The sequence below is a fragment of the Sander vitreus genome, chromosome 3 (assembly GCF_031162955.1).
Source record: "Sander vitreus isolate 19-12246 chromosome 3, sanVit1, whole genome shotgun sequence".
NCBI classification, from domain to species: domain Eukaryota; kingdom Metazoa; phylum Chordata; class Actinopteri; order Perciformes; family Percidae; genus Sander; species Sander vitreus.
Window position 1 is genome coordinate 12,220,976 of NC_135857.1, and position 26,981 is coordinate 12,247,956.

The following is a 26,981-nucleotide window of genomic DNA, read 5'->3' on the forward strand; positions in this document are numbered from 1 at the left end:
TCACACATACAAATGCATTTACTCAGGGTGTAATGTGAAATCCACATGCTCGAGTGGGTGAAGAGTGGGTCCAGAAAATGACCAAGATTTACAGTGTGTGAGACACTCAGCATTATGACAGATGGATGATCGCACACAATCTGACTCACAATCTGACACACGTACACACCAGAGTTGAGATTTACAGTGTGGGTGGTGTGGGGATGATAGCAAGGACACCTTGTTCAGCTGCTTTCAATGGGTGCAAGCAGAACATACAGTGGTGGGATCACAAGACAAAAACAATTAAGACACACAAACACACTCAACGGGATGGGCCTGAAACAGATGTTCTCATACTGTATATATGAGAAACTGAATACATAAACACGTGCACTGTTTTTGTGAAAATGCATGCCCTGCAGATTCATTTCAGTGATTCGGTCAATAAACAATTGTCAATAAACAATAAAACATTGCATTTCATTATGTATTACACAGTCTCTACTCTGTCTAATAAGGAATTCCTCTAGTGTTTTATCCTGCATTACATCTAACGTATAATCCACCCACTACTGACCAGTTCTTTGCTTTTTTCAGAGAAGGCCTCCTGCACATACAGTCGTCCCACAGCATTGTCCATGTTGTTGTTGACGTAAAGTGCACACTGTCGCCACACTGCTGCCTCTGATGTTGTACCAGACAGAGCCTGCAGGGAAAGTAACGAGGCACCGATCAATTACAGATGCAAGATAAACCACTTGGCATGTTGGTTAAAGAGGCTTGTCACAATTCTTTATTTGTGCCTCCATTTTGCATCACCATTAGAGTTAGGACTATAAGAAATAGGACAGATTGGAGACGATTTGATTATGAAGAGGGTTAGGATTAGAAATAGTTATAAATGTGGTGATGAATGAATGGAGCCGAGTGTTGACATCTAGTGTTTATGTTATGGAGCCAGATATGTTTGCATTGCTTTGGGACCCTTGGTGGTTGTTTTGTGAACTGTCACTTTAAGGGAGGAAACAGGAAGTGCTTGATTTCTTTCTCTAGATATTGCCTGAGACAGCCACATGTTCCTGCTGGCTTCAATATATTGTCATCCTCGCTTCCACAGTTTATACATGGCATCATCTGTAAGTTATATTGTTTATTATCCTAGAAGAAGTATACATTAATATGTTTGAAAATGTATTGGTTAGAAAGTTGTCTTTCCTAAGTCATCTAATTTGTTTGACTTAATTATCCGCTATTTAGTACTGTAAAACCTGGAAAACAGTTTTGCTTTGTGTTTACACTTTGTGCAATATTTCTTATAACTCTTAAACCTACATTGTGTAATTTTGTGAGTTGATTCTTAGCAAAAAAAACGTTGTTCTTTCACAAATATGTACTCATTCATGTGTAATTACTTCCACCAACTAATCAAAGTATTCTCGTAAGCGTAGAATCTGACATTCAGAATCATTCAGAATACATACGAGCGATTCGCTCGAATGACGGCAGCCATGTTGCGCCTCCATCTTTAAAATACATTAGCCAAAGTAGCGAGTATCTCCTACATAGTTTGTTCAATCAAGGCACGAACACATTTATGCTAGCAGCATGGCTCTAGGGGCAGCAATGTCGGTGCATCTTTGATCCAGGTTAAAATATCTCGAACAGTGGATGGATTTCCATGGAAATGTGGTACAGACCATAGGGTCAGACATTCATGTCCCTCCCCTCCTAGAATTAATTGTGGTAACTTTGGTGATTCCTTAACTTTTTATTAGGTGCCACCAGCAGGTCGAAATTTAACTTTGCCTATTACTTTGGTTTATGACCAAATAACTGTAAACCTAATGACATCCCCATCAGCCTCAGCTGTACTTTGTGTTTAATGCTAATTGGCAAATGTTAACATGCTAACATGTTACATGTAGATGGTGACCAAAGTATACATACCTGCTAAACATCCTTACGTTAGCATTGTCATTGTAGCTACACATGTTGCAGTTAGTCAGCATTGCTCAAAGCACCACTGTGCCTGTACATTTAATTTGCAGTGCTCAAATTTCAATATTGGAACCCCCCTCTAAAATTCAGTATTAGTGTACTTGTGTTTATCTATAGAAAGTTAAGGTGTCAGGGTCTTGGCAGTGTACCTTGCGAAAGGCTTTCCTGGTGTCCCTGTAAGATCTGCTCAGGCCTACCACCATGTTCATAACAAAACGCCACACCATGTAGTTCTGCAGATCCCTGTGGGGAGACGAAGGATGTTCAAAGAAACTCTCTTGCTCACACAAAGCTACAATATATCATTTTTTTTATTTATTACAACCCACCCCCACAAACAGGCTATTGTACACAAACACAATTAGGCTACAGACTCAAACACACACACACACACACACACACACACACACACACACACACACACACACACACACACACACACACACACCTTTTGTTGTATCTGGCCAAGATAAGGTTGAGTCTTCTGTAATAGTTGGGGGAGTAGTTTATGACCTTCTCTGTGTCAGGAATGCTGATGTTGACTGTATCCATTATCTTAGCTGTGAAGTAACTCCAGTCAAATACCTTCATGTCCGAAAGCACGTACAGAAAAACCAGCATTAGAAAGAGGAAGTAAGGTGAAAAAGAAACTGCAAATTCAGATAGAAAAGAAGTCTATTTTTACCTGTGATTCAACCTCAAGGGTGAAGTTGGTGTTCAGATCACCCAGTTCCATCTTGTTATAAAGCAACACTGGGTTGTTACGGTCCTCTGGAGTATCGGTAGCCTGGGAGTGAGTAAGTCAGAGAGGTAGAAAATCAAGAATTCTGTCACAACATAACCCGGTCTGTTTCCTGACATGTACAAGTGAAGTACAGGTCCAGCAGCAACAAACATTTGGAGTCCCTGGAGGCTTCAGGTCTGTAAATGTCACAGCTTGAACGGTTGGACGTGCCTTGTAAAAGCCAGCAGCAGAGAGGAGGGGAAGTGAAGCATGGCAGTGAGCAGAGCACACATCTAGCACTGAATGACAAACGTGGACTGTGTAAACCTGTTGATGTCTGAGAAAGTTTGTTATGCAGGGATGGTTCAGGCTGGTTAACAGCTTGTTTTACATAGCAGCTTCTCCAGACTGCAGCCACAAACACACTAAGGAGAGAGGTTTGGGCTACAAATGGAGGAGATAATTCTGTCAGAAGTTATTTGCTCACAAAATCCTCCTGTTTTGTGATGCTGAGATTGAAGGTAAGATATGCATTGATGCTGGAAAACATGGTCACCTTCCCTCAGTTTCTCAAAGAACTAAAAAAGTGGTATTTTAGAGACCACAGACAGTTCTCAGATCTGACCAACTATTTAGGTGTCTGCTGGGTAAAAGTGTGAATGCATGCTTACGTTGGCGATGTCTCTCTCCAGGTCCATAACTCGTGTCACCTCCTCTCTGATGCGGGTTTCATTGATGTCCAATCTCCGGTCAGTGCGGATCAGCTTGGCAAGGTCAATCATGAACTTCTCGTAGGCCCGACATGCCTGTCAAACAAAGACTCATTCATGATATCCGTATCTTGAATTTATTTTAACAGGACGGAAAGGAGGTCAGTTTAACCAATGACCAAAGAAACAGAGGCCACACACACACACACACACACACAGACTGATCTCAATAAATGGCGTATGTATGACACGCCAATTCGTATGCCATTTTGGCGTGTTATCAAGACGCATGTTCGTTTCTTAGCGTGTTTATCAACGGCATTGACTTACATTACCTTGCAATTGCGTGTCAATTTACGCTGTAGCGAGTGGTTGGGGTGGTGGATGGGTCAAACAACACAGGACTTTCACCCAGGAGACCGGGGATCGTGTTTTTGTAAAAGTTTTCTGCTAAAAAGACGGAGCCTGTTTAACGAAGCTTCAAGATGGCTGACACTCGTTTTGCTTTGGCAAGCTTTGGGTAAAGACGACAGTCCAACCCCTTATGGGCGGGTTGAAAACATGCGGAAGTAGCTCCTACTGCTGGCTGTAGTCCATTGCTTCTGGCAAAAAATCTTCCGATGACGCAAAAATCTTTGTTTTCTGTCATCTGAAGATTTTTTTCCAGACCCACAATACAGAGATCTCTCGTCTCAGGGGGGACATGAGGGAGGGAAGCGCGGCCATTTGAAAATACTACCGTGTTTCTACTGATACCAAGGTTAATGCTAAATCGGTGAAGTATCCCTTTAAAGAATAGGGACTACTTTGTGTCTATAGGTAATTATGCATCTGAGCATACAAATATGACGTGTGGAGTTCCCGAAGGTTCCGTTCTGGGGCCTCTTCTGTTTAACATCTACATGCTTCCACTGGCTCAGATTATGGAAAACAACAAAATAAGTTACCATAGTTATGCGGATGACACATAAATTTACATAACCTTATCGCCAGGGGACTATAGTCCAATACAAAAACTGACATACTGACTGAAAAACTATAGACTATATTTTAAAATAAAAGTACTTTTTCCACGCCAAGATGGGTGGCACGCAGAGTAAACCACACGTCCCAGAGGGACCAATGGTGGATATAATGACGGAAAGAGAAAGGGGGGAAGGGAAGGAAAAATAAATAAATAAATAAATATGGGCCAGAATGTCTTGACTGTCTGGGATATTGGTCATCCAATTTTGGATTTATTATTTGATTCGATTTTGTTTCACTATTACCAAAATTGTGGTGTGTTCAAGTGGAAGATAGAAAACCCTTTTTACGAATTTACGATTGAACCTCAGGGGGGACCAATAGTGGATATAATGACACAAAAATACGGGCCTGGATGTCTCCAATGGTTAGAATATTGGTCATCCAATTTTGGGTTTCCTGAAAATGGTTCATTGAGTGAGACGAAACTAAAAAATGTTATCTGCTTTTATATTTTTAACTGTTTTTAACTGCTCATTTAATGTTTAATTTAGAAATTTTGAATTGCCCTGTTGCTGAAATGTGCTATACAAATAAAGCTGCCTTGCCTTGCCTTGCCTATTGAGATCAGTCTGCAATCCGTCCGCTGTATGCAGCGTAGACATACACGCGAAAATGCAACGTGCTGTATACATAGATATACACGTGGATACCTCAAAAAGTGTACAGATAACACGCTACTTGGCTTTAGAAAGTGGCGTCTATGTTTACGAGTGGTCATGATGTCACGTTGCACACACACACACACACACACACACACACACACACACACACACACGTTACCTGCCTCAAGCTAAGTGAGGTTAAGTGTTTTTTTGCATTTCAATCGAGGGTCCATAATTTGTAAAGTAAAACCAGAGCAGAGGATGTTTGCTCCAATCCCACACATCTGGTCTAGATTGAGAGACAAACAAATATGTTCTGTTTTGCCCCTTTGATTTTAATCATCACTGCTTCAGAGGGCATTTGTATTTATCGCGTACACATGCTCGTAAATGCAATTACGTGTACAAATTAGCACAAAGTGAATTCAGGTACTAATGTTTAACTGAGATCCTTGTCATTTGTTGATTGTCATGTTTCCTGGAACAAACTCCTGGGGTCAAAGAACCTCAGTGGCACTGGCCCAAATGAACACATGGAGCTGTTTTCATTGTGCATCAGTTGATGTAAACCTTAATTATGTAACAAGCAGGGCGTTAAATTGGAATTTGTTCGGTTTCAGGGTTGTCATGGGTGAACATGTGCGTGTGTGCACTACAACAAAATCTACTACTACTACTACAATATCTGAATATCATTTGACAGACTCTATATAAAATATAGCAAGGTGAGACAACCCTCTGCTCTGAACACAAAATGCCTATCAAAGACATTGTATCATTTTGTAAAAGGAAAACACTGTTTAAGCAGAATGTCACAGCATTATCAGAGCATTTACTTTCCTTTCAGACCTGTTAGTTTCTGATTTTTTTTTTTCTCTCCCTACCCTGCCATCCACCTTTCATTCTATGCCATCTGTGCTGTCCGTCTGACTAACAAGTGCGTTGAGATCACTTTTTCTTTTATTTTTTCAAGTTTATGACGGGAGGCAACCAGTGTTAAGGTACATTACTGCCACCTAGACTGAGGTCCCTGATTTGCTTTAAAGAAACTCATTGACAGAAAAAAGGGAAACCCTGTAAAAGTTAGGCGTCCCCTGATCATAGAAGAGTGTAGGCCTATTTGCTGGGGCTGTCTGAGGCTTTAACCCCTGATTATAGAAGTGTGTGCTGGTGTAGGCCTGTGTGTGTACACCTTAAACCTACCTCTGCGTAGGGTCCAGTGCAAGCGTAGTAATCTCTAGATAAGAGGCCGAGGTTTGTCTGCTGGTCAAACTGGCAAAGAGGAAGACAAGAAAACATTCATATTTATTTATATGAGCCAAACAAATTACATCTGAAAAAATGGGTGGTTATTTTCCAGGTGTGTGTGTGTGTGTGTGTGCGCGCGCGCGCGGTGTGTGTGAGAAATACAGGGAGAGAGGCGGGCTTAGTTTCTAAGCTACAGTTGCACACCTACATGAATGATGTATGAATTGGAGTCCCTGTCATCGGTGCCGACAAAAAAGTTGACCAAGAGTTGAGTTCCATATTTCTCATTCAGCTTGGCGATGACGTTCTCCAACCTCCATGTTTCACCTGAGTAACAGAGAAGGAAGGAAAAGTGAGAAAAGGAGAACTGCCTGTATACGACATCTGCTGTGTGACATTGTAAAAAGATTACTCTACCATAGTTGGTCTCCCAGTTGTCCACAGCTACGGGCCACTCAAACACATCAGGTAGCATGTTGAGCAAAGGAGCCCCTCCCCTGAGCTCAATTAAACCTTAAATGGGGAGTAGATACAAACAAGCTAAAGTCGGTTTCTAATAATGGATGCCATTGTCTAATCAAAATTCACAATAGAAAAAGAAAAGAAACCTTCTTATTATTGATAGATTGTACTTCATATAAAGCATAATTAATACATGCAACTGTGGAGTAGTTTATTGATCTGACTTCTAAGAAAAACATTTATTTGCATCACATAATGCTGTAAAGCTGAAAGCCAGTGATTCTTACTTTCAAAACTAATAATGTATGACGATTGTTATGACAGTTTATGTCACACTATAGCCACATGTAAGTAAATTTAATGTTTGATTAAGTTTGACAATGCAATAAACTGAATCAGACACAAACCCTTTGATGAATGCAAAAAAATGTTTAACTTTAGGACAAATAGAGGATGCAAAAATGATTGTCTGTTGACATCTGATGCCTGCTGACTCACTCTCATTGGTACAGGACTTGTAAAGGGTCTTAGCCTTGGTGAGAGCATCGGCTTCCCCCTCCACTGTTTTTTCAAGGACGCCTAAAATGAGAGCAGAGAAACAGCAACATTGAAGGAAAGAAATAAAGACAAAGACAGAATGATAAAGAAGGAACGAGTGCACAGAGGGAAGGGAAAAGAGAGAGGGGTGTGAATAACCTCAGGTACAATGTTTTTTTTCATCTTGGTGGATTCAAAATAGAGTCCAGCTGTCGCCCAGATGCATTTAATCATTTTAATTAAGGCATTTTGTTCCTGCGTCAGAGAGCGCCAACACAAATAAAATGATGACTTCAAACTGTGGCAATACATAGCAACCAGTGACAAAACAGTACGGAAGAAAAAGTGATTTCAGGTCCTTCAGTGGCAGGTTCAGATGAATGTTATTCACTACACAGTGGAGACAGAAGTTCGCAAGACGCTGTAGAAGTCTCTCTGACCAGAATGAGTTTCTGGCCAGGGTTTTTATACACGTTCACAGGAAACAACAGAATAAAGAAAAGCTGAGAGGACATTCAACTCACAAGTCTGTCTGAGCAGATTCTTACACAGACTCAATACCGTCTGCTCGGTCAAAGCCAAGGTGTTTTGATTAGTTAAGGTGTGAACCTCTGTCGGAGCCAACCTGGGCTCACTCAGTGATCAAAGTGAAATGCTTCCTCTTAACACTAAGCTAGAAAAAGGCAGACTTATAATTCAGGATACACTAAGTCTGTTGATCAGGTAAAACAGTTTCAGGACAGTCAAAATGTCTTAAAGAATAGCAGGAACTTGATCAGTGAACAGGAAAGAGAGTATTACGGACAATAGGACAAAATTCCACAGGGGGAAGAAACAAAATGTCTCTAAATTTAAAGGAAAAAAAAGTCAAAATTAACTTTAAAGCTGCCACGCACAAAGAAATCGTATTAAACTGACGGAAAACAAACAATTAATTTTGTATATAATATATACAGTATAGTATACCTAAAAATGTTCCCAATGAAATTCTAATGTAACACAATATGTACAGTAGCTACCTGGAAAAACTAATTTCAACAAATTCAGACGACATACTGTAATGACAAAACTGGCCAACATAAATGGAATATTCTTATGAGGATATTAAAGGTTTGCAGAGAACAAATACAGCTTTAATGCTGACTGTCCCCTTAATGGAAATCAGTTTTTAATATTCTGGCAATTCTGTAAAATCATGTCAAGTCCACTTGCCGAAGATCAAACGTCGTATCTAACGCTGAATGAACTGGAACGTTACATGAATTAATTGATAGACCAGGAACCAGGAACGCATAAAAATGGCTAGTACACCAGTACACAATCATAAAATGTTCCCTTGTACTGTGCATGGCCAATATTTGCTTTGAAGGATGGAATCAATGATCCATCACAAACTATTAGTTGCGGTGCAATTCATCTTTTCATTTGAGTGATTAGAATATTTGGGTCATTTTTTTTGTAGAGGTCAACGCTTATATACAGTAGACCACAAATTGCAATCTGCAATGCATATTTGAATCTGTGGTTGCTATAAATTGAATTCTCAGCACGGCAGTGGTAATTAAGGCGCGGCTAGTGACCTCAGAGTAGGGAAGCAAAGAAAAAGGTGGAAAGAAATCAAGGAGCAGCAAAGCTAAATGAGTGGCAGTAAAACGCCATTTGAAAACAAGAGTGAACATCATTGCTTCCTTTTTTTTCTTGAGTATATTGCCCTTGTCAACACCTGCTGTGGGTATATGGACGTCAGTTAGCTCAGCCTCAGGCTAGGTAGACATTTCTAGGTAGACAGCTAATCAGAATGAGTGATGAAGTGTTGGTGTGTAAACTTGCTCGACTAAGGGGGAGGAGAATGGGACCAACAATACACTTTTCCTGTGATGCCTCAAGGCACAAAGTTTCAAGTGTAACCATTCCTTCAGGATGCAGCAGCATCGATCATGAGAGTGAGTGATCATCAAGATTCAACCTAACACCCACTTGGCAATTTGGGTGTTTGCTAAAATGGGGAATGCAAGTGTTTTGTTAAAATAGTGTTAGATGCCCTCTGTCCTAGCAAACAAACACAGGACTTTCACTCAGGTGTCCAGTGTGAAATCGAAAGTCAACGGTCACTTTTTGAGCCAAGGTTTACGGACCTTAGTTTGTGTCGTCAAGTCACATCCTCATTTTAGTAGTTTTACGTGACGTATTTTAAGCCAATCCCTGATCATTTTCCTAACCCTAAGTATTTTTGTTGCCTAAACCTAACTAGTTCTGTTTTACAATGTTAACTATGTGTTTAAAACTTGCAACCGTTTTTAAATAGAACGGTCACATTATTAAAACAACCACTGCAGTTACGTGTCACAGTCATGTGTTTAAAACGGTAATAAGTAAAAAAAGAAAGGGGGAAAAAAAAAAATTAATATATGTCACTTTGGGAGTCATTGGCAATTTACGTATTTAGGTATAAGGATGTATTGATTCAAATGGTATCTCAAATGTTAGCTCAACTTCAGCTTAAACTATCTGGTGATGTGTCATTCATTTTAATTTAATTAGTTTTTTGTTTTTTTTACTGTAGTTCAGCTAGTATACCAGGGCTCATGGGTGGCATTGGGCTCTTTTAAAGACAATTTTAGAGAAGGCTTGTCCTGTCAGAGATTAGGAGCTCAAATCCAGACTGAGGCACTTTAGAAAGTTATATTAAGCTATTGTGATTTACAGGGAGGGTTTTGATGTGATCTCTTGAAATCCATTACACCTTTCACAGCACAACTTACACTGTACTGACAAATAAATCATCATGTACAACAAACGAGCCTGATCACATATTTTTATCTAGGATATATTATTTTTTCTTTGTGGCCGACAGTTTATTAATTGGCCATGGGAAATTGTTTTGTCATTTGTTTTTATGGTTTTGGGTTTAACATTTCTGAAAACATGAGTAACAGCCGGTTTTCCAAAAGTGTGTGGATTATTATGTACGTAGGATTCATGATATGTCTATTTGGTTTTGAACTGGTTTGACTGCATCATGAATAATGGATGATGTAATTTTTTATTTAAAGTCTACTCGTGTACATGTGAAATGTAGACTATGTAAATGGTAGACCTCATGATTGCTATTGCTGTTGTTTATGGTAATTTAGAGTCATAAATGGGCTATTTGAAATTGTTTGAAAGCAGTCAGAAGCCTTTATGAATTTCAAATGTAAAAATGTTTGTCATTTGAAATCCATTTACATTTATATCACACATTATTGCATTTGTATGTATGTGCAAGGTGTGACAGGACTTCATTATTCTAAATGTTTCTAAACTATTTCTGATATGCATTTGGATGGTTACAGCATTATTGTCTGTAGCAGCCATTATAAGTAATCCATTCCTCAGGTTTTTGAAGTTTAAAAAGGCGCTAAATCATGGCTTCATCAGTTAGCTCAGCATCAGAATCTGCATCTTTTGTCCACTCACACAACTGCTACTGTTGACTTCCACTAGCTGTATCAAGCTGTGCAAACAAAGTTCAGTACGGATCGTGTATGTACATCTAGCAGCTTAGTTCAGCAGAAAAGACTGGAATTAGGTAGCCTGGCTCTATCCAAAGATAACAAAATCCACCTACCAGAACCTCTAAAGCTCACTCAATAACACATTGTATCTCGTTTGTTTAATTCGTACACAACAACCAAAGTACAAAAAAAAAACAATTTTCCGTTTCACAGAGGGTTATGTGCTGGATTATTTCTTGCCAGGCAACTAGCAGCGACTCCAGAAAGTTACTGGTACCAGCTAAGAAATAGTCCAGCACATCAGCCCCCATAAAATGTTGATCAGATCAGATTAATTAGAGAGCCTTAAAAGTTATTGTTGGCAGATGTTTTGTATCATCAATCTTCTCATCTCATAACATTTAGCCAAAAAGTAAAAAAAGTATTTCTGACCATTTCTGAAACTTTATGTCATTTCCAATTAAAAGAAACCCTGCTTTTAAAGGGTACCATGTAAGTTGGACAACCTTTTGGTTTTGATAAACCATCACACAACTCAAAGCCTCAGTATTGCCTGTCACTTAAAAAGTTATCTCTTATACATGTTGCATCGGGATCAACAGATATACACCATCGAATTGCACATGTCAATGCAACGCTAAGATCAATACAGGAAAGAGGATGGATCTTGAATTACATAGCCAACTGACAGGGAACTTTCCCCTGAGTCCATCACTCATGTCCCAGTGAGTTAGGCTCAAAAGATACAGATGAAGAAAAATTGTTCTTTCTTTGTAATTTTCGGGACTTACTGACAGGGCCAATTACAATAAAGACAGTTAGATAAGGCGCACTTTAAACAAGGTTTACCCTTTCTTTAATCTCCAATTTCATCTAATGCCACATCAGATCAGCGTGTATTAAAAACATCTGTTCTTTTGTGCATAATGAATGTCATATCCACTCTCAGTCAACTTAGCAGCCCCCAAATATTCTAAATTTAATTCAATATTAGATCATAATCTTTTTCAGTTACTTTCATTTGCTCAGAGCTTTGAGTCATCTCTTTCCCTTATATCTACTTGTTTCACTCATTGCATGACTACCTTTCACTTCAGTCTCTTTCTACCCTTTCATTTTTGTAATCCTCCCGTATTCTCATTACCATGTGTGCACTATTTATGTGCTCATTTAATCTTAATGAAGTCCTGAGATAGGGACCCTTCATGGGGCGCTTCCTGCAAAAGGGCACAGATGATGTGTGTGTGATTGGATTACTGGCTGCCTGGTGCTAATGTTTAACCACAGCAAAGGCTTACCCTCTCACTCTCTCTCTCTCTCACACACACACACACACACACACACACACACACACACACACACACACACACACACACACACACACACACACACACACACTCTCTCTCTCTCTCTCTCCCTGTCTTGCCCCATGAGTGTGCGTGTTTGGATTTATTTATTATTTTATTTTGAAAATGATTTTGTGCCACCAAATGTTTGTTTGAGACATCACGTCAATTTGAGCCGAACCACTCAGCATGATACAGAATCTGAATTTTAAATGTCTTCTCTCTGCATTGCCAGTTTACCCTTGACTGCCTCTCGTGCCACATGGCATTTCAATTGTAGTGTTTTCAGTTTGAGTTCTGCTTCCAATTTATCACTGTAGAGTATACAGTATATTTAGGCTGTATTACACACAGAAGCTTTAAATGAAGTTGAAACTGAAATGAGTCGGCACGTTATGAGAGTGATGAGTCATATTCGGCAACAATGGAATTGTTTACTTTTCTGAGTGTGGTATAAAAACATAAACAATTTATTTTTCTACAGTCATTGCTTGAGATGTTCGCAATGGCAATAACCCCATAGTAGTTTACAGCTTCATTGAGGTACTTGTAGATTATCATATTGAGTTTTGTCAGGTTTTGTTTGCAATACAGGTGTTTAGTCTTTGTGAATGGTTGTATTGGAGTTGGAATATGAGAGGAACTGTTTAGGGTGCCCACGAGTACGGAAGTAAACAAGGTCTGTCTACTTAATAATGTATGGAAATAAGTCTAAAGCTACAACTTCTTAGGTTCATTTAGATACAAACATCCATTGTATTTAAAATTCTAATGTTAGTGCTGCTAAAGATATGGAGTTGTGTTCCCAACGGCAGCGACAAAGCAGTCTAAATTTGCTACAGTACTTATCCCCACCTCTGACAATGCTATGGAACAGAAGCCAGGCTGCTAAGGCCCATGGATATCTTACAGCCATCTGCCATATTGACTGCTAGAAAAAAAACATGATTTGTCAGATTTCTTAGAAACACATGTTGAGAAACATTGTGGATAATATATATATTTTTTAAACTTTAAAATGAGAACAGTGGGGAAAACCCAAACCAGTGGCTTATCTCACTTTGCTACTATAATATCAGCTATAATCCTTACAGTGGCTGCAGCTCAACAGTGTCTATCATGTACAAGTAGTAAATAAATATGTTCCCAGCTACTATAAAACCATTGACTTTGGTGTGCTTCTGACTTTTCCACTAGCCATGCCACCTGATTCTGACCTTGACTCAGTACCATGTTGTCTGTCAAAGTACTTTAAACTTTTACTGTAAATAAAAGTTCTATCATGTACGTACCCAGTACAGTGTTGGCTTTGAAACAGCTAACAGGGCACATTTTTACCTTGGTGGAGGTCTGAACTGTTTCCTGTTATTCATAAGAATCCTTGCTGGGAAAAACATACTCAATTTAGGATCATTTATTCAATATATTTCTGTTGGCCAAGAATTACTACATTAATATTCATATTATTTTACTTGGCCACAAACCTCTGGTCTGCTATCTTTATTTGATATGTTTATGAGAAATACAGTATTTATGGTGTTGTGAAAGGGTTCAGACTGGAATTTTGATATCACAGAGGTCATGGGAACAAACCATTTAACTTAAATGTCTTATTGCCGTCAGTATTGTTTGACACAAGTTCTGTTTCAGTTATTATCACAGGAAAAACCCAGACATTCAGTCTCTGACTGTTAGCAGCATGCCTGACAAAACACCTCACATCTAAACACTTTTTCTGACGTCACAGACATGCTTTGACACTCTTTTGGCAATGCCGAATTCTATAAGACCCATACGCTGGTTCCTGTGTTGCATGCCTCTGGCTGCAATTGTCTCCATACAACGAGATTTAGACCTGGAGTCAAGCAAGAAGCACCTCATGTAATGCAGAAGAGCAGCAGTATGCTCACACATGTCTTCAAGCTTGTAGCTTGTAGATGAACATGCTGTTTCACATTTCCTGACCTATCTTTAAAGCTTTTCTCAATACCATCATCCTCTTGCTACAGGGCTCTTCCCCACTTCTTAATATATTTTTCTTCTATCACTCTCCTTTTGTCCTTCATTTCAACTCACTATTCACCATTTTTGTTCAGTTTGAATGAAACTCCTTTCTTTCACTCTCCTGTTGTACTCCTCTTCCTGACACAAACCAGCTACTAATTAAAACGCTCACGGTCAATTGGGCAAAGTATTGCACAGTATACCACACCTGAGTATTAGGAAGTGGAAAAAGACACTCACACAGGCACGCACACACATAAACACCAAGCTGTGGTCACAATCAGAGAACCGATCCTCATTATGAATCATTTATGGCCTTTTACAGCAGCACACAAATCCAAGGCATTTACAAGCGACCACAAATCTGCACAACTTTCACACACGTTCACGTCCACACAGTCTTTTTTTATTGCTGTCATACAGCCTAGGGCACTGTAGTTTCCAGGTGTTTCCAGGCCCCTGAAGCTGTTGACAGGAAAAAGGATCCGTCCATCAGCGGGGGGCAGTTTCCAAGCAGGTGACAGCAGCCATTTCCGAGATCAGAGGTCGCATGTTTGATGTCACCTCCAAAGCAGAGGTCACAACCCTCCTGAGGCCTCACACTGCCGAGGCATATGTCATTAAGAAATAAATAAATTCTGACAGCTAGATAGGTCTTAGTTGCTACTGCAAGAAAAGAAAAAAGAATGCACACATACAGTGCCAGTCAGAAGTTTAGACACACTTTCCCAAAGTGTGTCTAAACTGGTACTGTACTTTGGTTTGGAATATCAAGTATTATCTTTAATATATAGCATTCTCTTTTTATTTCTCTGTAAAACACACACAGACCCGGACACACACAGTCAACCTGAACATGTGTGTATACATTACAGTCGGAGACATTCCAACTCTGACTGGTAAGCCAGACACCCTGAAGGAATGAGCACAACACTAACGGTCGGTGGGGATTTAAGCTGTTGAATGATTAAGACCAGCTATTTGGCTGCTCGTAAATGCAGCATATGGAGAACTTAAGTCAACCATCTTTGCACTTTGCCCAATATTTCATCATTAGTTGTGAAAGTGTATTTTTCCTCTATCTCGGCTTTCAGACAGGCAGCAAATATCACTGCGAGATCTCTGACGAATCTGCACAGGTGCAGTAAAAATACAACGAAGTGTGAAATGACGCCACACACTTACACAGAGAGATGCTATGTACGTAAGTGCACATAGTTACAAAATGCCAGAAATGAGCCCTTGTTGAGCAATGTTTATTTTCCTTTTTCCACCCTGTGTGTGATTTTTATGGGTGCTAAGCCATGGAGAAGAGAGGACAAGTGAGCAGAACATAACATATAGCTATAAGTTGTTAGCAATGTACAATGTAACATAAAGTCAACATGCATCATTTTGTCTGACAATTCCCATAGTTGCCTGCATGCTTTTTCCTATAATTCTATACCAACCATGTCCTGTTTGTTTAAAAACTAATTAGAGATCTCTGAATAATACAGGAGTTCATGTACAAACAAATCATTGCGAAGGAATAAGAGCCAGAATTTTAACTACTCACTTTTAAAATTACACTACACAGTGAATGAATATGCACTTTTACCACTACAAGAACCCTGGAAAGAATAGCAATGTATAAACCATAATAAATGTTATACTGATCTGTTTAAAGGTGTTTATCAAGATGTGAAAGTGAAGTGAGGACATTGAGAACTGTCAGTACACAGAGACAAAGCTAAGGTTAAAAGTCAACATTTTGTTGGCTAAAGACTTATTATATTATATATATTTCCTTTCAAACGATAAAGTGTTATGAGCAATTATTGTGAAATACTAAAATTCATGCATATTTAATTTTATATTTAAATATGCATGCAATTATATTTAATAAATCTAGCCATTACCACCCACATTCAGGTATATCTTTATAAAAAATAAACTGCATGTCATCACCAGAGCAGCAAAAGAAAATAACATGGTGTCCCAAGAGTGTTTTTCCATCAAGATTGGACAGATAAAGTACTCGAGGCTGATGCAAAGTATCTGAGTCCCTGAGATGGGCTGCACTTTAAACCCTGGTTTCCCTTTCCCCCAAAAGATCAATCTTTCTCAGCCCTCTGAATCACTCTGTTTCTCCTGCAGCCAATCTGCAAAAAGTTATTATAGTGGAAGGGACTGGCATATAAATTGTAAATTTATGGTAGATGAAGAGTTTCGGTTGTCCGTGGAAAGTTTGTGTCCTTTCAAGATTTAGCACCCACTGGTCAGGACTCGACTGGCCTTCTCACAGACAACCTTAGGTGAAGTATGGACCCTCACACACACACACACACACACACACACACACACACACAAATCCACAAATCCACAAGCGCTCACACATACGCAGTGTAACTTCACATTCTCTGTATCAACTATTGCCACAAGGACAAGCTTGCTAAAAGCTGGCAGAACACCTGAGATACACATGCACATACAAACTTGCAATTAAGAGTTTTCTCACTACCGTGTGGTGACACCTTCAGAGAACAGCCTGGACGCAATGTCCATACACACGCACACTGATAATGCCAGCTCTGTTGACAAACTGTCCATTCGCATGGTATTTCCGAAGCCAAACTCCCATGGCATCTGTGATATCTAAAGAGCTGCATTCCCTGAAGGACAGTCCTCTTTAGCTCGTATTTTCGAGCAACTGAATGCTGTTCTCCATCCTCTTACAAAGCAAGTGGATTGAAAAGGCCTAACTATTCTAGGTTGCTTAAAAACTCTTAATCATTGACTAAATACAGTAGCATTAGACTCAGGTCTCCAACTTTCACAAATGAGTTCCCCTGCATGTCTGTGTTACGGCCTTTTCTGTTTGTTTGTTTGTGTGGATGTGTGAGTAGGTGTCTGACCTTTGAGGATAACCTCCAGTTCGTCTCGTAAGATGTCAAAGGTGCTGTATCTAGAGCTGGTCTCAGGGATGATGTTCTTTTTCAGCCAGCCTCCACAGGCGTACTGGTAGAAGTTGTCACAAGGGTCCACGCTAGCATCCATGTTCTCAATGAGGCGAGATGCTGCACAGAGTGGAAACAAGCTCAACAAAACTGGAGGAGATGCTAAGCTAAAGAAATTATAATGTACTGCAATATACTGATATAGGAGTATGATGTGAATTCAACCAACACAAATTAGATCAAAAGCCGTGGTAGTATGACATAATGCACATGAATTGTCCTGTGTTCAGTTCTATGGAGAACTATACAGCCATACAAGTGTATAAAGGAGGTTAGAGACAAATGTATCATTTAATAGTTGGGAAATTATAAGGCTACAGCCTGTAGATGGTTAGCTTAGCTTAGTATAAGCACTGGAAAAGGGAAAACAGCTAACAGGCTCTGACAAAGTATAAGAAAATCCCTATAACAGCACCTCTAAAGCTCACTAAGCTTACTTTTTATATCAGAGACATTATAGTTTGTTTTATACATAGTGTAAAACTGACACATGTTGCTGGACTTTAATATAATGCTGGAATATGCTGGACTATTTCTTGGCCAGGGGCAGTCCTGTCATCACTTTGAGGTTTCCAGGCAACCACCAAAGGCACCATGAGGTTACTGCGCATGACCAAGAAATAGTTTGACACTTACTTTAAAACTACAATGTGTCGGTTTTACACTTCTGCTTGTAATACATATTAAACTAACTAGATATAATGAGTTAATTTGTAAGCTTTAGATGTGTGGATTGTGTTACCTTCCGACAGAGCCAAGCTAGCGATTTACACCTGTTCTCGATCTTTATGCTAAGGGACTGTTCGTTATATTTCAGGGGCCACCGGAGGAGTTTTGGGATCTTTAGCCAAAATAGACCTGACCCTCCCTTCACCAGCAATACATTTTGGATGACCCTCCCCAACAATTTATTTAATCCTTCTGTACTGGTTTGCACTTGGCAAAGATGTAAAGATGCCCGTTGTTTTTTTACAGCCATGACGTGTGTGACTAAACCTCTGCATTCTCATTTTAAGCATCACACTCCTCTGTTATGGTGTGGTGGCCATTTCAGTAGATTTACTCATTAACATTGTTGTGGAAACACAATAAGCATGGAAACTAAATGCACACTTCCTGCATTACTGCATTACTTCAAATACTAAGTTACTCCTCTAGTAAACTAGTATTCACATGAAATAAAACAATAAAACATTGAGACCATTCAGCAAAGCACACTGGGTAATAACAACTTCAACACTGGTTGCTATGGACTCATCACTAGGCTTCCTCAGTCATTGTATATTTTAGCATAGGTAAAGCTGCCAAAGCTGAACATTATCCAAAACTCCATTTCTCAGACGAGCGTCAATTTGGGAGCTTGCATGCTACCACTCCTTCCTTCTCAAATGCCTTTAAAAGGCTGTCGTTTGCACAATTTCACAAATAATCACTGGGACCGAAAGGATATTTGAGTCGGGTATGTCTGCAGCCTGGAGACCTCCCGTCTCATGCCCTCCCGGCTGCAAAATTATGAATCCCACTATGGCCATGCCAAGACCTGCCCTACAAAGCAACTTGATTGGTTGGGGTTAGGCATTTCACCTCGAGTGGTTAAGGTTAGGATAGCCGATTGGTCAGGGGATAGGACCTGTACAAATCAGGTTACGTTGCCTTGAGTAAGCATGGACGCCTGGCCAATAATAGCTATTGAAGGGCGGGTCTTGGCGTGGCCATAGTGGGAAAGAAAATACCGCCGCTGGTGCTCTCCGCAGCGCGAGCTTCGACTTTTCAAAATAAAAGCTTGCGTCTGGTCTGCTATGTTTTCGTACGGTGTTTTGGATGTTTTTGAACTAAACAGTACGGCAATAATGCTAATGAATGAAATTATTTTTTCAGCAGATGTCTCAGTTACAACACGATGGAGCTAGCAAAGCAGTTTTGTGTTTATATGTGCGAGCGGGATTTATTCAGTTTGGGAAATCCCACGGTCTCTAAAGCTACAGTTCAGATTGTCTGGCTGACTAAATAGGGAGGGACCCATCTGCTAGCGATAGGGGCCGAGACTGAGAGAGCTACATGGAGCTACATGGATAAATATGCACCAAACAAGCCACTTTGAAATGTTGCTGTTCTCATAAATACAAAAGTTGGGTGACCCTCCAGCCTAGATTAACAAATAAATGGATGACCCTCCCATCAACAAAGAATAAAAAGACGTGACCCTCCCCTATTTTCCTCCGGTGGTCCATTCCATATATACCGAACGGTCCCTAAGCTAACATAACCAGCTGCTGGCTGAAGCCTTATAGTAAATGGACAGATATGAGAGTGTAATTGAACTTCTCATCTAACTATTAGCAAGCACAGTTGAGATTATAGACCACCTTAAGCCTTGGATGCTTGCCAAAATGTTTCATGCTCTTCTAGTAGCAAGAAATAACAAACTGTACCCCAAAAACACATTCAATTTTTTTTTTATTAACTTACCATGTAATTCACTTAATTAAAATACCATGTAATTAACTTAGAACACACTCTGGTACTGTACTTAGCCCCGCTGATGGACAGTAAAAATATCATACATAGACCTGTAAAAAAAAAGGGTTAATATGCACCCATTTACAAAAGTAACAGTATATTGGCACTAATTGGGTTAAGTTTAACACCAATCTTGGGAAAATGTGAACCTTTTTGAGCTGCAATTAAATTACATAAGGCAGCTGAGAGATCTCTTGTGACAAGGCTGTCTGTCAAATCTGACAGAATTGGGACATTGGTTCCCCAAAAATGCATCAGATACGAATGGCTGCAAACTAGAGGGAGAGTTATAAATATTACATTTATTATGGTAGTGTTTTTCATGTGTTGAAACACACATTGCACAAATATACAGTATATTCATACAGTATATCCCATAGATTTGCTCAAGCTGTATATATCATCACCCGTTTCTCAACTTCTCTTTTACATCTCAGAGGTGATCCGAATGACAACCTTTTGGAACATGTTTCAGTAACACTTTACTTGAAGCTATCTACATAAGAGTGACATGACACTGTCATGACACATGAACCTTAACCATAACCCTAGCCATAACTTGTCATGACAAAAACTGAATGAAGTGTTATGTCATAAACGTTTATGACTTGTTTATAATGGTCATGACATGTTCATGACAGTGTCATTTCACTCTTACGTAGATACCTTCGAGTAAAGTGTAACCCATGTTTCTGTTGAGCACTGTTTTGACTGAGAGGCAACATATTCACAGTTAAAGTGGCCATTTTCTCTAAGTATGTCTGAAATCCCTGGGCTTCTGCAGCAGTCTGAATTTTCACATTCTGTCCACCTCTTAGAAAAATCAAACGCTTAAGAATGAGACATGGAAGAGAACACACAGCCAAACAAAAAGAATGCTTACCTGATTGCGTGCAGTCACCTGTGGTGCAGATTTCATCTGTTGGAAAATGCAAAACAAATTATTATTCAGTGTTTTTTTGCAGTCATCAGGCATCATGTCAAATGCTCATACTCTCCTTCCTCTTTCCCTTTTCCGTCTTTTCCTTTATTTGTATTGCTATCTCATCTTTCTCCCACCCAAAACTACTTAGAAGTGCTTTCACTCTGTCAGGAATAAATTAAGTGCTAAACTGTTAATTAAATTCAGTCTGAAATATACTGACAGACACAGCAGTGAGCTGTAATTTTACCATAAATACACTGCTTAATGTGTTATGTATGAATGCACATGATATGCACACACAGGTACAAACATAGACAAAGTCAGTAAACTTTTTAGTTTTCCTGACATGGCAGCTTACACATTTATCAAGCACAAGATTCCAGTAGATAATAATAGCTCAACACACACACACACACACACACACACACACACACACACACACACACACACACACACACACACACACGCATATATGCCAAGCCAATCACTTTAGTATGTGTCATAAGATGGGCTTTTTTTTTTTTTACATATTTTTCCATTCTTGACCATCTGCAAGTGTTCCATTTGTCAATAATTAATCTGTTGATCATACAAATTTGCTGTTTATAGTTTCTATGTTAATGTAGTAGATAGCTTTTCTTACCACATCACAGTGATCCATCAACCTTGGACTTACTAGTGATTTATTAGTCATCATGTTCCGTAACAAATACTTTGTGTCAGTATCAGTTTAATAAATGTATTATCCAAGTCAGATTAATAATGATAAAATCAAAACATGTGATACTCATATTGTGAAATTGATCTGAATGAAGCAGGTTCGATTGGTTTCCCATGGCGAGGAAAGATGGGTGGGGGTGTCTGTGTGATTTCACCATTTTAATGATTCATGTCTCATACTGTGAATTGATGACATTCAACTCGATATAGCCTATTAGATACGCAGTTCTTCATCATTTATAAAACAGTCTGACATGTCATATAGCACCAAGTTTTCAGGTACACAAAGGAAACTCTTAAAAAAGACCTTTGCACACTCCATTCTTCTTTCAGGCTCAGTGGTTGTACTCTTGCACTTTGCTTTAAAAGCACACAGCTCAAGTGTTTTCTATTCAGCTGAACAAAATGCTGCTCTTAAGCACACTCCTTCATGCTTGCCATTAACCATGAACTCAGCTCAAAGTGACTGTCAGTGCATGTACACAGCTTCAAAAGTTCACTTAATATTGTGCTAACAAGAAAAAAAAACAAAGTTTTCACGCTGAATGCCTCCCAAAAAACATTACATTACATGACACACTTTTTTTGATCACTTAGGATTTTTAACCACTTCGGTAGTTACCAAATTTTCATCAACATGAGTCTTTTTTTCTAGGAGCCAATCAGGTCTTCACATATTTCTCACATTCACTCCGTCCTCTCTGTAGTACTCACCAGTCTTCTGTGTGGCAAAGAGGATGATGAGGGCGACGATGACGATAAAGAGTAAGGAGACGATAGTAGTTAGGCCGACCTCCAGGGAGGTCCAGCGGGGCTTCTTAGCTGACTTGGGGGGGTTGGTTTCTGTCATTCTCAGGTCTCCTGCTTCAACTGCTGGCTGTATCAACTCACCTGAGGAAAGCGGGAGAACCACAGAGTTAGAGCTGAAAGTCGACAGGAAATTAATCAGCAACAATTATGATTAGCAATTAATCGTCATTTATCAAACATGTCGAACATGTTTGCGGCTTCTTAAATATGAGAATGTGCTGCTTTTCTCTGGCTTATATGATTGTAATTTGTGTTAGTAATTTTTGGTTTTGCACTGTAGTTCGGACAAAACAAGCAATTTTAAAATGTCATCTTAAGCTCTGAGAATGCTCTTACTATTTTATGACATTTCAATAATTAATTAATGGCGTAATTGAAATGTGAATGGATAGATTCAAACAATAATCATTAGTAGCTGCCCTAAACAGAAGAAAAGAAGCCTTACTAGGTTGCATAGATGTTTACGTTGTCTTGAACACATACTTCTTCATCGTGTCAGCATCATTCAAAAATACAATTCTAAAAACCAATGATCTTTGAAGTTTGTTCTCTAAAGATTTTGGTACTTTGGCAACATACTATTTTCAATCAAATGATATTAATTTTGACATTAATATAGCAAACATTCTGTTTAATCTTCAAACTTTTAGGCACAAGGTGAAGAAATAAAATACAAAGAGTGAAATTGAGATGAAATACACCTGGCAGTGATAAGAAAGCAAATGAGAAAAAAAAGACAAACAGAATATTTTTTTAAATCAGTCTTGAAGCAAAAGGTGAGAACAATGGAAATTTTTACCCTCGAGTGGCATTACACTCCAGACCAAAACACAAACTTCTGAAGAAAGGAAAAAAAATCAAGAGAGAACTTTCCTCTACTCCTCACTATGCAGTGTTGTTTCCCTCTCTGGGGCCAAGTGAGAACTTTACAAACTTCCTGTAAGCAGTTAAGTCTATCTTGAAAGGCAATTAATCCTTAATCCCTTAACAATGCACGCGCACACACACAATCACTGCCATGCTCTCACACACACTTTTACAAGCTGGTGTCATGAGGTGTCTGTGCAGATGGGTGGGTCTCTCTGCGTGCTGGCTGGGATGAGAGCGACACCCAACCAAAGGACAAAGTCTCTGAGCTTCCTTTGAATGAGTAGACAGCCACAGACACACATCACCTATAACAACAGTCTTGCTGAATCTCAAATCCCCTATCATTCTTCTTCATGACTAAACAATAGCCCAATGTAGAGTAAACTCCCCCGGTTACAGTCATTATCGAGGCTGGTAATTGGCCATTACTGTGTACACCAACCACAACTCCCAAGAGGCTGCTTCCCCAACTCCACACCAGCACTACCGCATGCATGCATGACTTAACTCACATGTCGTGAGCTTTGCTATAGGACAGTGGTGGCCATGCATGTAATGGATAGCTTTCCTTTTGCAGTGTCTTTGTTTAATGGATGTGATTCCGAAACTATGGGCAGACAATGAGTAATTGAAGGCCTAAAAAGAGGAGATGAGACAGGAGAATGATGCGAGTTGATGTGTTAATCAGAACTTTCTGTCAACCTCCCACTGGCTGGCTGCAGGAGGGGGCAGAAACTTTGTGTCAACTTTTTTCTTTTTCTACTTTGTGCAAACAAACCCATCACCGTGACAGCAGTCCCACCGCTCTAATAAAACCGTGTGTGCATTTGAGAGGCTGTTTATTATATTAATTTGCTCGTAGCCTGACACGTTGCATGCCAACAAAAACAAAAGGAAAAGGCTTGTGAAATGTATTGAAACTGAAGTGACGGAGTGAAGGAATGAGCAAAAATGAGTGAGGGAGGAGGGAATTAAAGACGTAAAAACAGAGAGGGACACTGGACACTGAGAGGCCCTAAATCATGTTGTGAGTGAGCTGAGGCATGTAAGGTATGAATCTTAAGGAGCACTTACTGTACATGCACTTATGTATCACTCACACATAATACTTACTGCAGGGTTTCTTGACATGACTCAGGAGGAAATAGGAATTGTACACGTCAGGCAATTCTCATTCCTTTTCAACATTGCTTCTGGGTGGATTAAGGAGCGTGTTACAATAGTAAGTGACACTGATGCCTTTTAAGATGTTTGCTCTGTGAGGGAGGATGGCCTAAAACTGTATGTGTGTGAGTTATTTGTAAGGTGAGCTGTCATTTCTGTTGCTGTTGTGCCTGCTCCTGTTGCAGGACGCAGTCACTGGTTTTTACTTTTCATGATGTGGCTCTGATGCGTATTCCTCAGTGTGTTTTGGAAGGTATGTGTCAAAACTCTCTCTTTCCCTTGTTTGTCTGTCCGTCTATCATGATATATCTGAAACATAACCAGCCCTTGTGTATTGTGAGACCTCAAAAACCCCTTCAAAATTAAACCCATCATTCACTGAGACGCCTGAAAACACCCATGCGTCTGCACACACAGAAGTAAACTCAAGACTACTCGCACAAAGTCACTTTTTTTACAACCTACATCTGTGAGAGCCATGAACATGCCATGTAGCTAATTGAATAAGTAGAGGAATGTGGCCTACTTTAACTTAAAATAACACCTTCTCTGGGATATGATCTTCAGCACTGGGCCTGTAGCCGCACACTGAAGACTAAAATCACTTCTTTTTTTTTCCCGGAGAAGGCGACTTGATGCCCAAAGGTGCTGTGATCTAGCTGAAATGAAGTCCACCTCTTAAATTGCTCTCTTAATGGTTTTTCTGATATAGCAGTATGAATGGAATGGGAACAATAACTTTCAAAGGGATAGTACACCAAATTGAAAACATCACCAGAAAAGCTGATATACAGTAAATCAAATCCAGACACCCAGCTGTAATCCCATGACAATAGAGTGTGTTCTAATAGGACCAAATGCAATTCTCCAGTGATAAAAATATATAGATGCAGCACCGCCGATGAGCAAGACGCAGTTACATGCTTGCCAGATCCTCATCTCCTGTTGCACGGCGAGAATTCCAGGGGGTTGGCATGATCAACTGGTGCACGCTGCCCTGTGCCGGCACGCTCGCACACGCAAAAATAGTGCACACACACACACACACACACACACACAATCGCACACAGACTGGGACGCACAGAGATGGCTGCGCGTTAGAAGAAGCGCTCGGGGTGCGTGAGCGACTTACCAGATGTGTCGGGAAATTTTCGGTCGATGATATATATGGGCATCACATCCACTGATCCATCAAATCCACAAAGCGAGCGAGAAGTGCTGATCGATCTGTCACAGACTCTCTATTTGCTTCAACCTGGATTTCAACAAGGCACACACCGATCCCGCCTCTCTCTTCTTCTCCTTCTTCTCCTTATTCTTCTTCCTTTGGCTTTCTATCCTACGAGCGCACATTCACACAAACACACACGCGCACCCACTCACGCACAGACCCTCTACTACAACTAATTACTATAGGCTACAATGTACCACATCTACCTACAAAGGATCGCTGAATTCAAATGACCCATCAGACTCTTGCGCGTCGCAATTGGTCAAGTGTGTGATCCACAGGGGGAGATCCCATTTATACAGCCTATGACAGATAGTGAGGCAGTGAAGCAGACCTCTGAAGTTCCCCGTCTTCCGAGTCGTTGCCTCCTCCGTCAGGGCGGCGTTTAGAAGTGACCCTGCCAGCGGCAGTGAATAGTCAGTAGCTCCGGGGCGCATGTTCAGGTAAAGAGTGCGATGTATTGTAGCCTATATTTTACAGAGCTGTCAATATAGAGCACTCCATAGTTAGAAAGTGCATACAGCAAAATCCATGTTGTAATCATATTGATATACAGTAGGGCATAGGGACACACTGTAGTGAGTTAATATCAACAGCTTTTTAGTGGAATTATTGCCTATATACAAATAAAACATTTTGAATTTTACCATCCCATTGTAACAAGTGTATTTGCAATTGCATGTTTATGGCCCACAATGCATAATAGGTCTTATTTTTGTATTATTATCAATTTATTTGACAGGGAAAGTGCATATTAATCAATATTGCTGTAAACATGCTAGAATTATCCAAAAAGCTATTTTTCATCTGGCCAGATGTTACAATAGACTCCTCAAAAGCAGGGGCGGGGCTAGAAGGGTGGCACGGGGTGGCACCCCCCCCTAATCCATTGGGCTAGAGGGCTGTCAATCTGACAATTGTGATGTTCCATTGGATCAGAGCATTGTCACTTGGCTGCCTGTTCTGCCAATTTTGCCAGCCCTTGTCACATGACCAATTAATGTTTCAATGATGACTATCCAAAATTCTGATACAAGTGTTTTTTTTTTAAATGGCAGACTGAGCCTACAGAAAATGTGTATTGTATTCGGATATACAATTTGTTTCAAATGAAAAAAGTGAAACTAATAATGAATGTGACGTTTTGTTTAGCATAATTACATTAAGTCATTCTCTCCTAATATATGTCAGTCAGAGAAGCAGTTTTCTGCACCATATATGGAAGTGGCGTCTAAATAATCAACTGAATGTTGTCAGCAAGGTTGAACCAAGATTGATCCAATGCTGAGCGATTAAGGTTGTCAGCACTGTGTTGTTTAATTGATTCTACTACAGTAAAAACCTGCTTGCTCTGTGATCTCCGTTACTCTAAACCACAAGTGGTTCATGAGCCTATACACATTGTTAAAGTATAGTGATATGGCTCTTTATATAGGCCCATAAAAAACCTTTTACTTTGATCCATTTACTCTGTTTTGTTCCGTGTGGTCTTTTGCTCTAATGTTGAACACCAACGTTCATCAGAGGGTCACTTCTGTAGGAGCAATAAACTCTGCCAACACATGAGGATGTTGGGTCTAAAAGCAAAGACTACATCACTGCA

At 39.8% G+C, this 26,981-nt stretch overlaps 2 protein-coding genes across 2 annotated transcripts in view; both read right to left on the minus strand.

The window, feature by feature from the left end:
* LOC144515286 (neprilysin-like) overlaps positions 1-25,678 on the minus strand; it is a 36,101-nt gene extending 10,423 nt beyond the window's left edge. The window contains exons 1-13 of the mRNA XM_078245995.1: positions 25,280-25,678; positions 22,018-22,194; positions 20,542-20,577; positions 17,037-17,198; positions 7,254-7,334; positions 6,711-6,806; positions 6,502-6,620; positions 6,249-6,317; positions 3,376-3,510; positions 2,666-2,767; positions 2,429-2,565; positions 2,130-2,223; positions 560-688 (exon numbers count right to left, since the gene is read on the minus strand). Coding sequence (XP_078102121.1) covers positions 560-688; positions 2,130-2,223; positions 2,429-2,565; positions 2,666-2,767; positions 3,376-3,510; positions 6,249-6,317; positions 6,502-6,620; positions 6,711-6,806; positions 7,254-7,334; positions 17,037-17,198; positions 20,542-20,577; positions 22,018-22,194; positions 25,280-25,322 — 1,380 coding nt within the window. The 5' untranslated portion in view covers positions 25,323-25,678. The remainder of the gene's footprint in view (positions 1-559; positions 689-2,129; positions 2,224-2,428; positions 2,566-2,665; positions 2,768-3,375; positions 3,511-6,248; positions 6,318-6,501; positions 6,621-6,710; positions 6,807-7,253; positions 7,335-17,036; positions 17,199-20,541; positions 20,578-22,017; positions 22,195-25,279) is intronic.
* Positions 1-26,981, minus strand: part of LOC144515288 (extracellular calcium-sensing receptor-like) — a 193,621-nt gene that overhangs the window by 99,933 nt on the left and 66,707 nt on the right. The window lies entirely within an intron of this gene.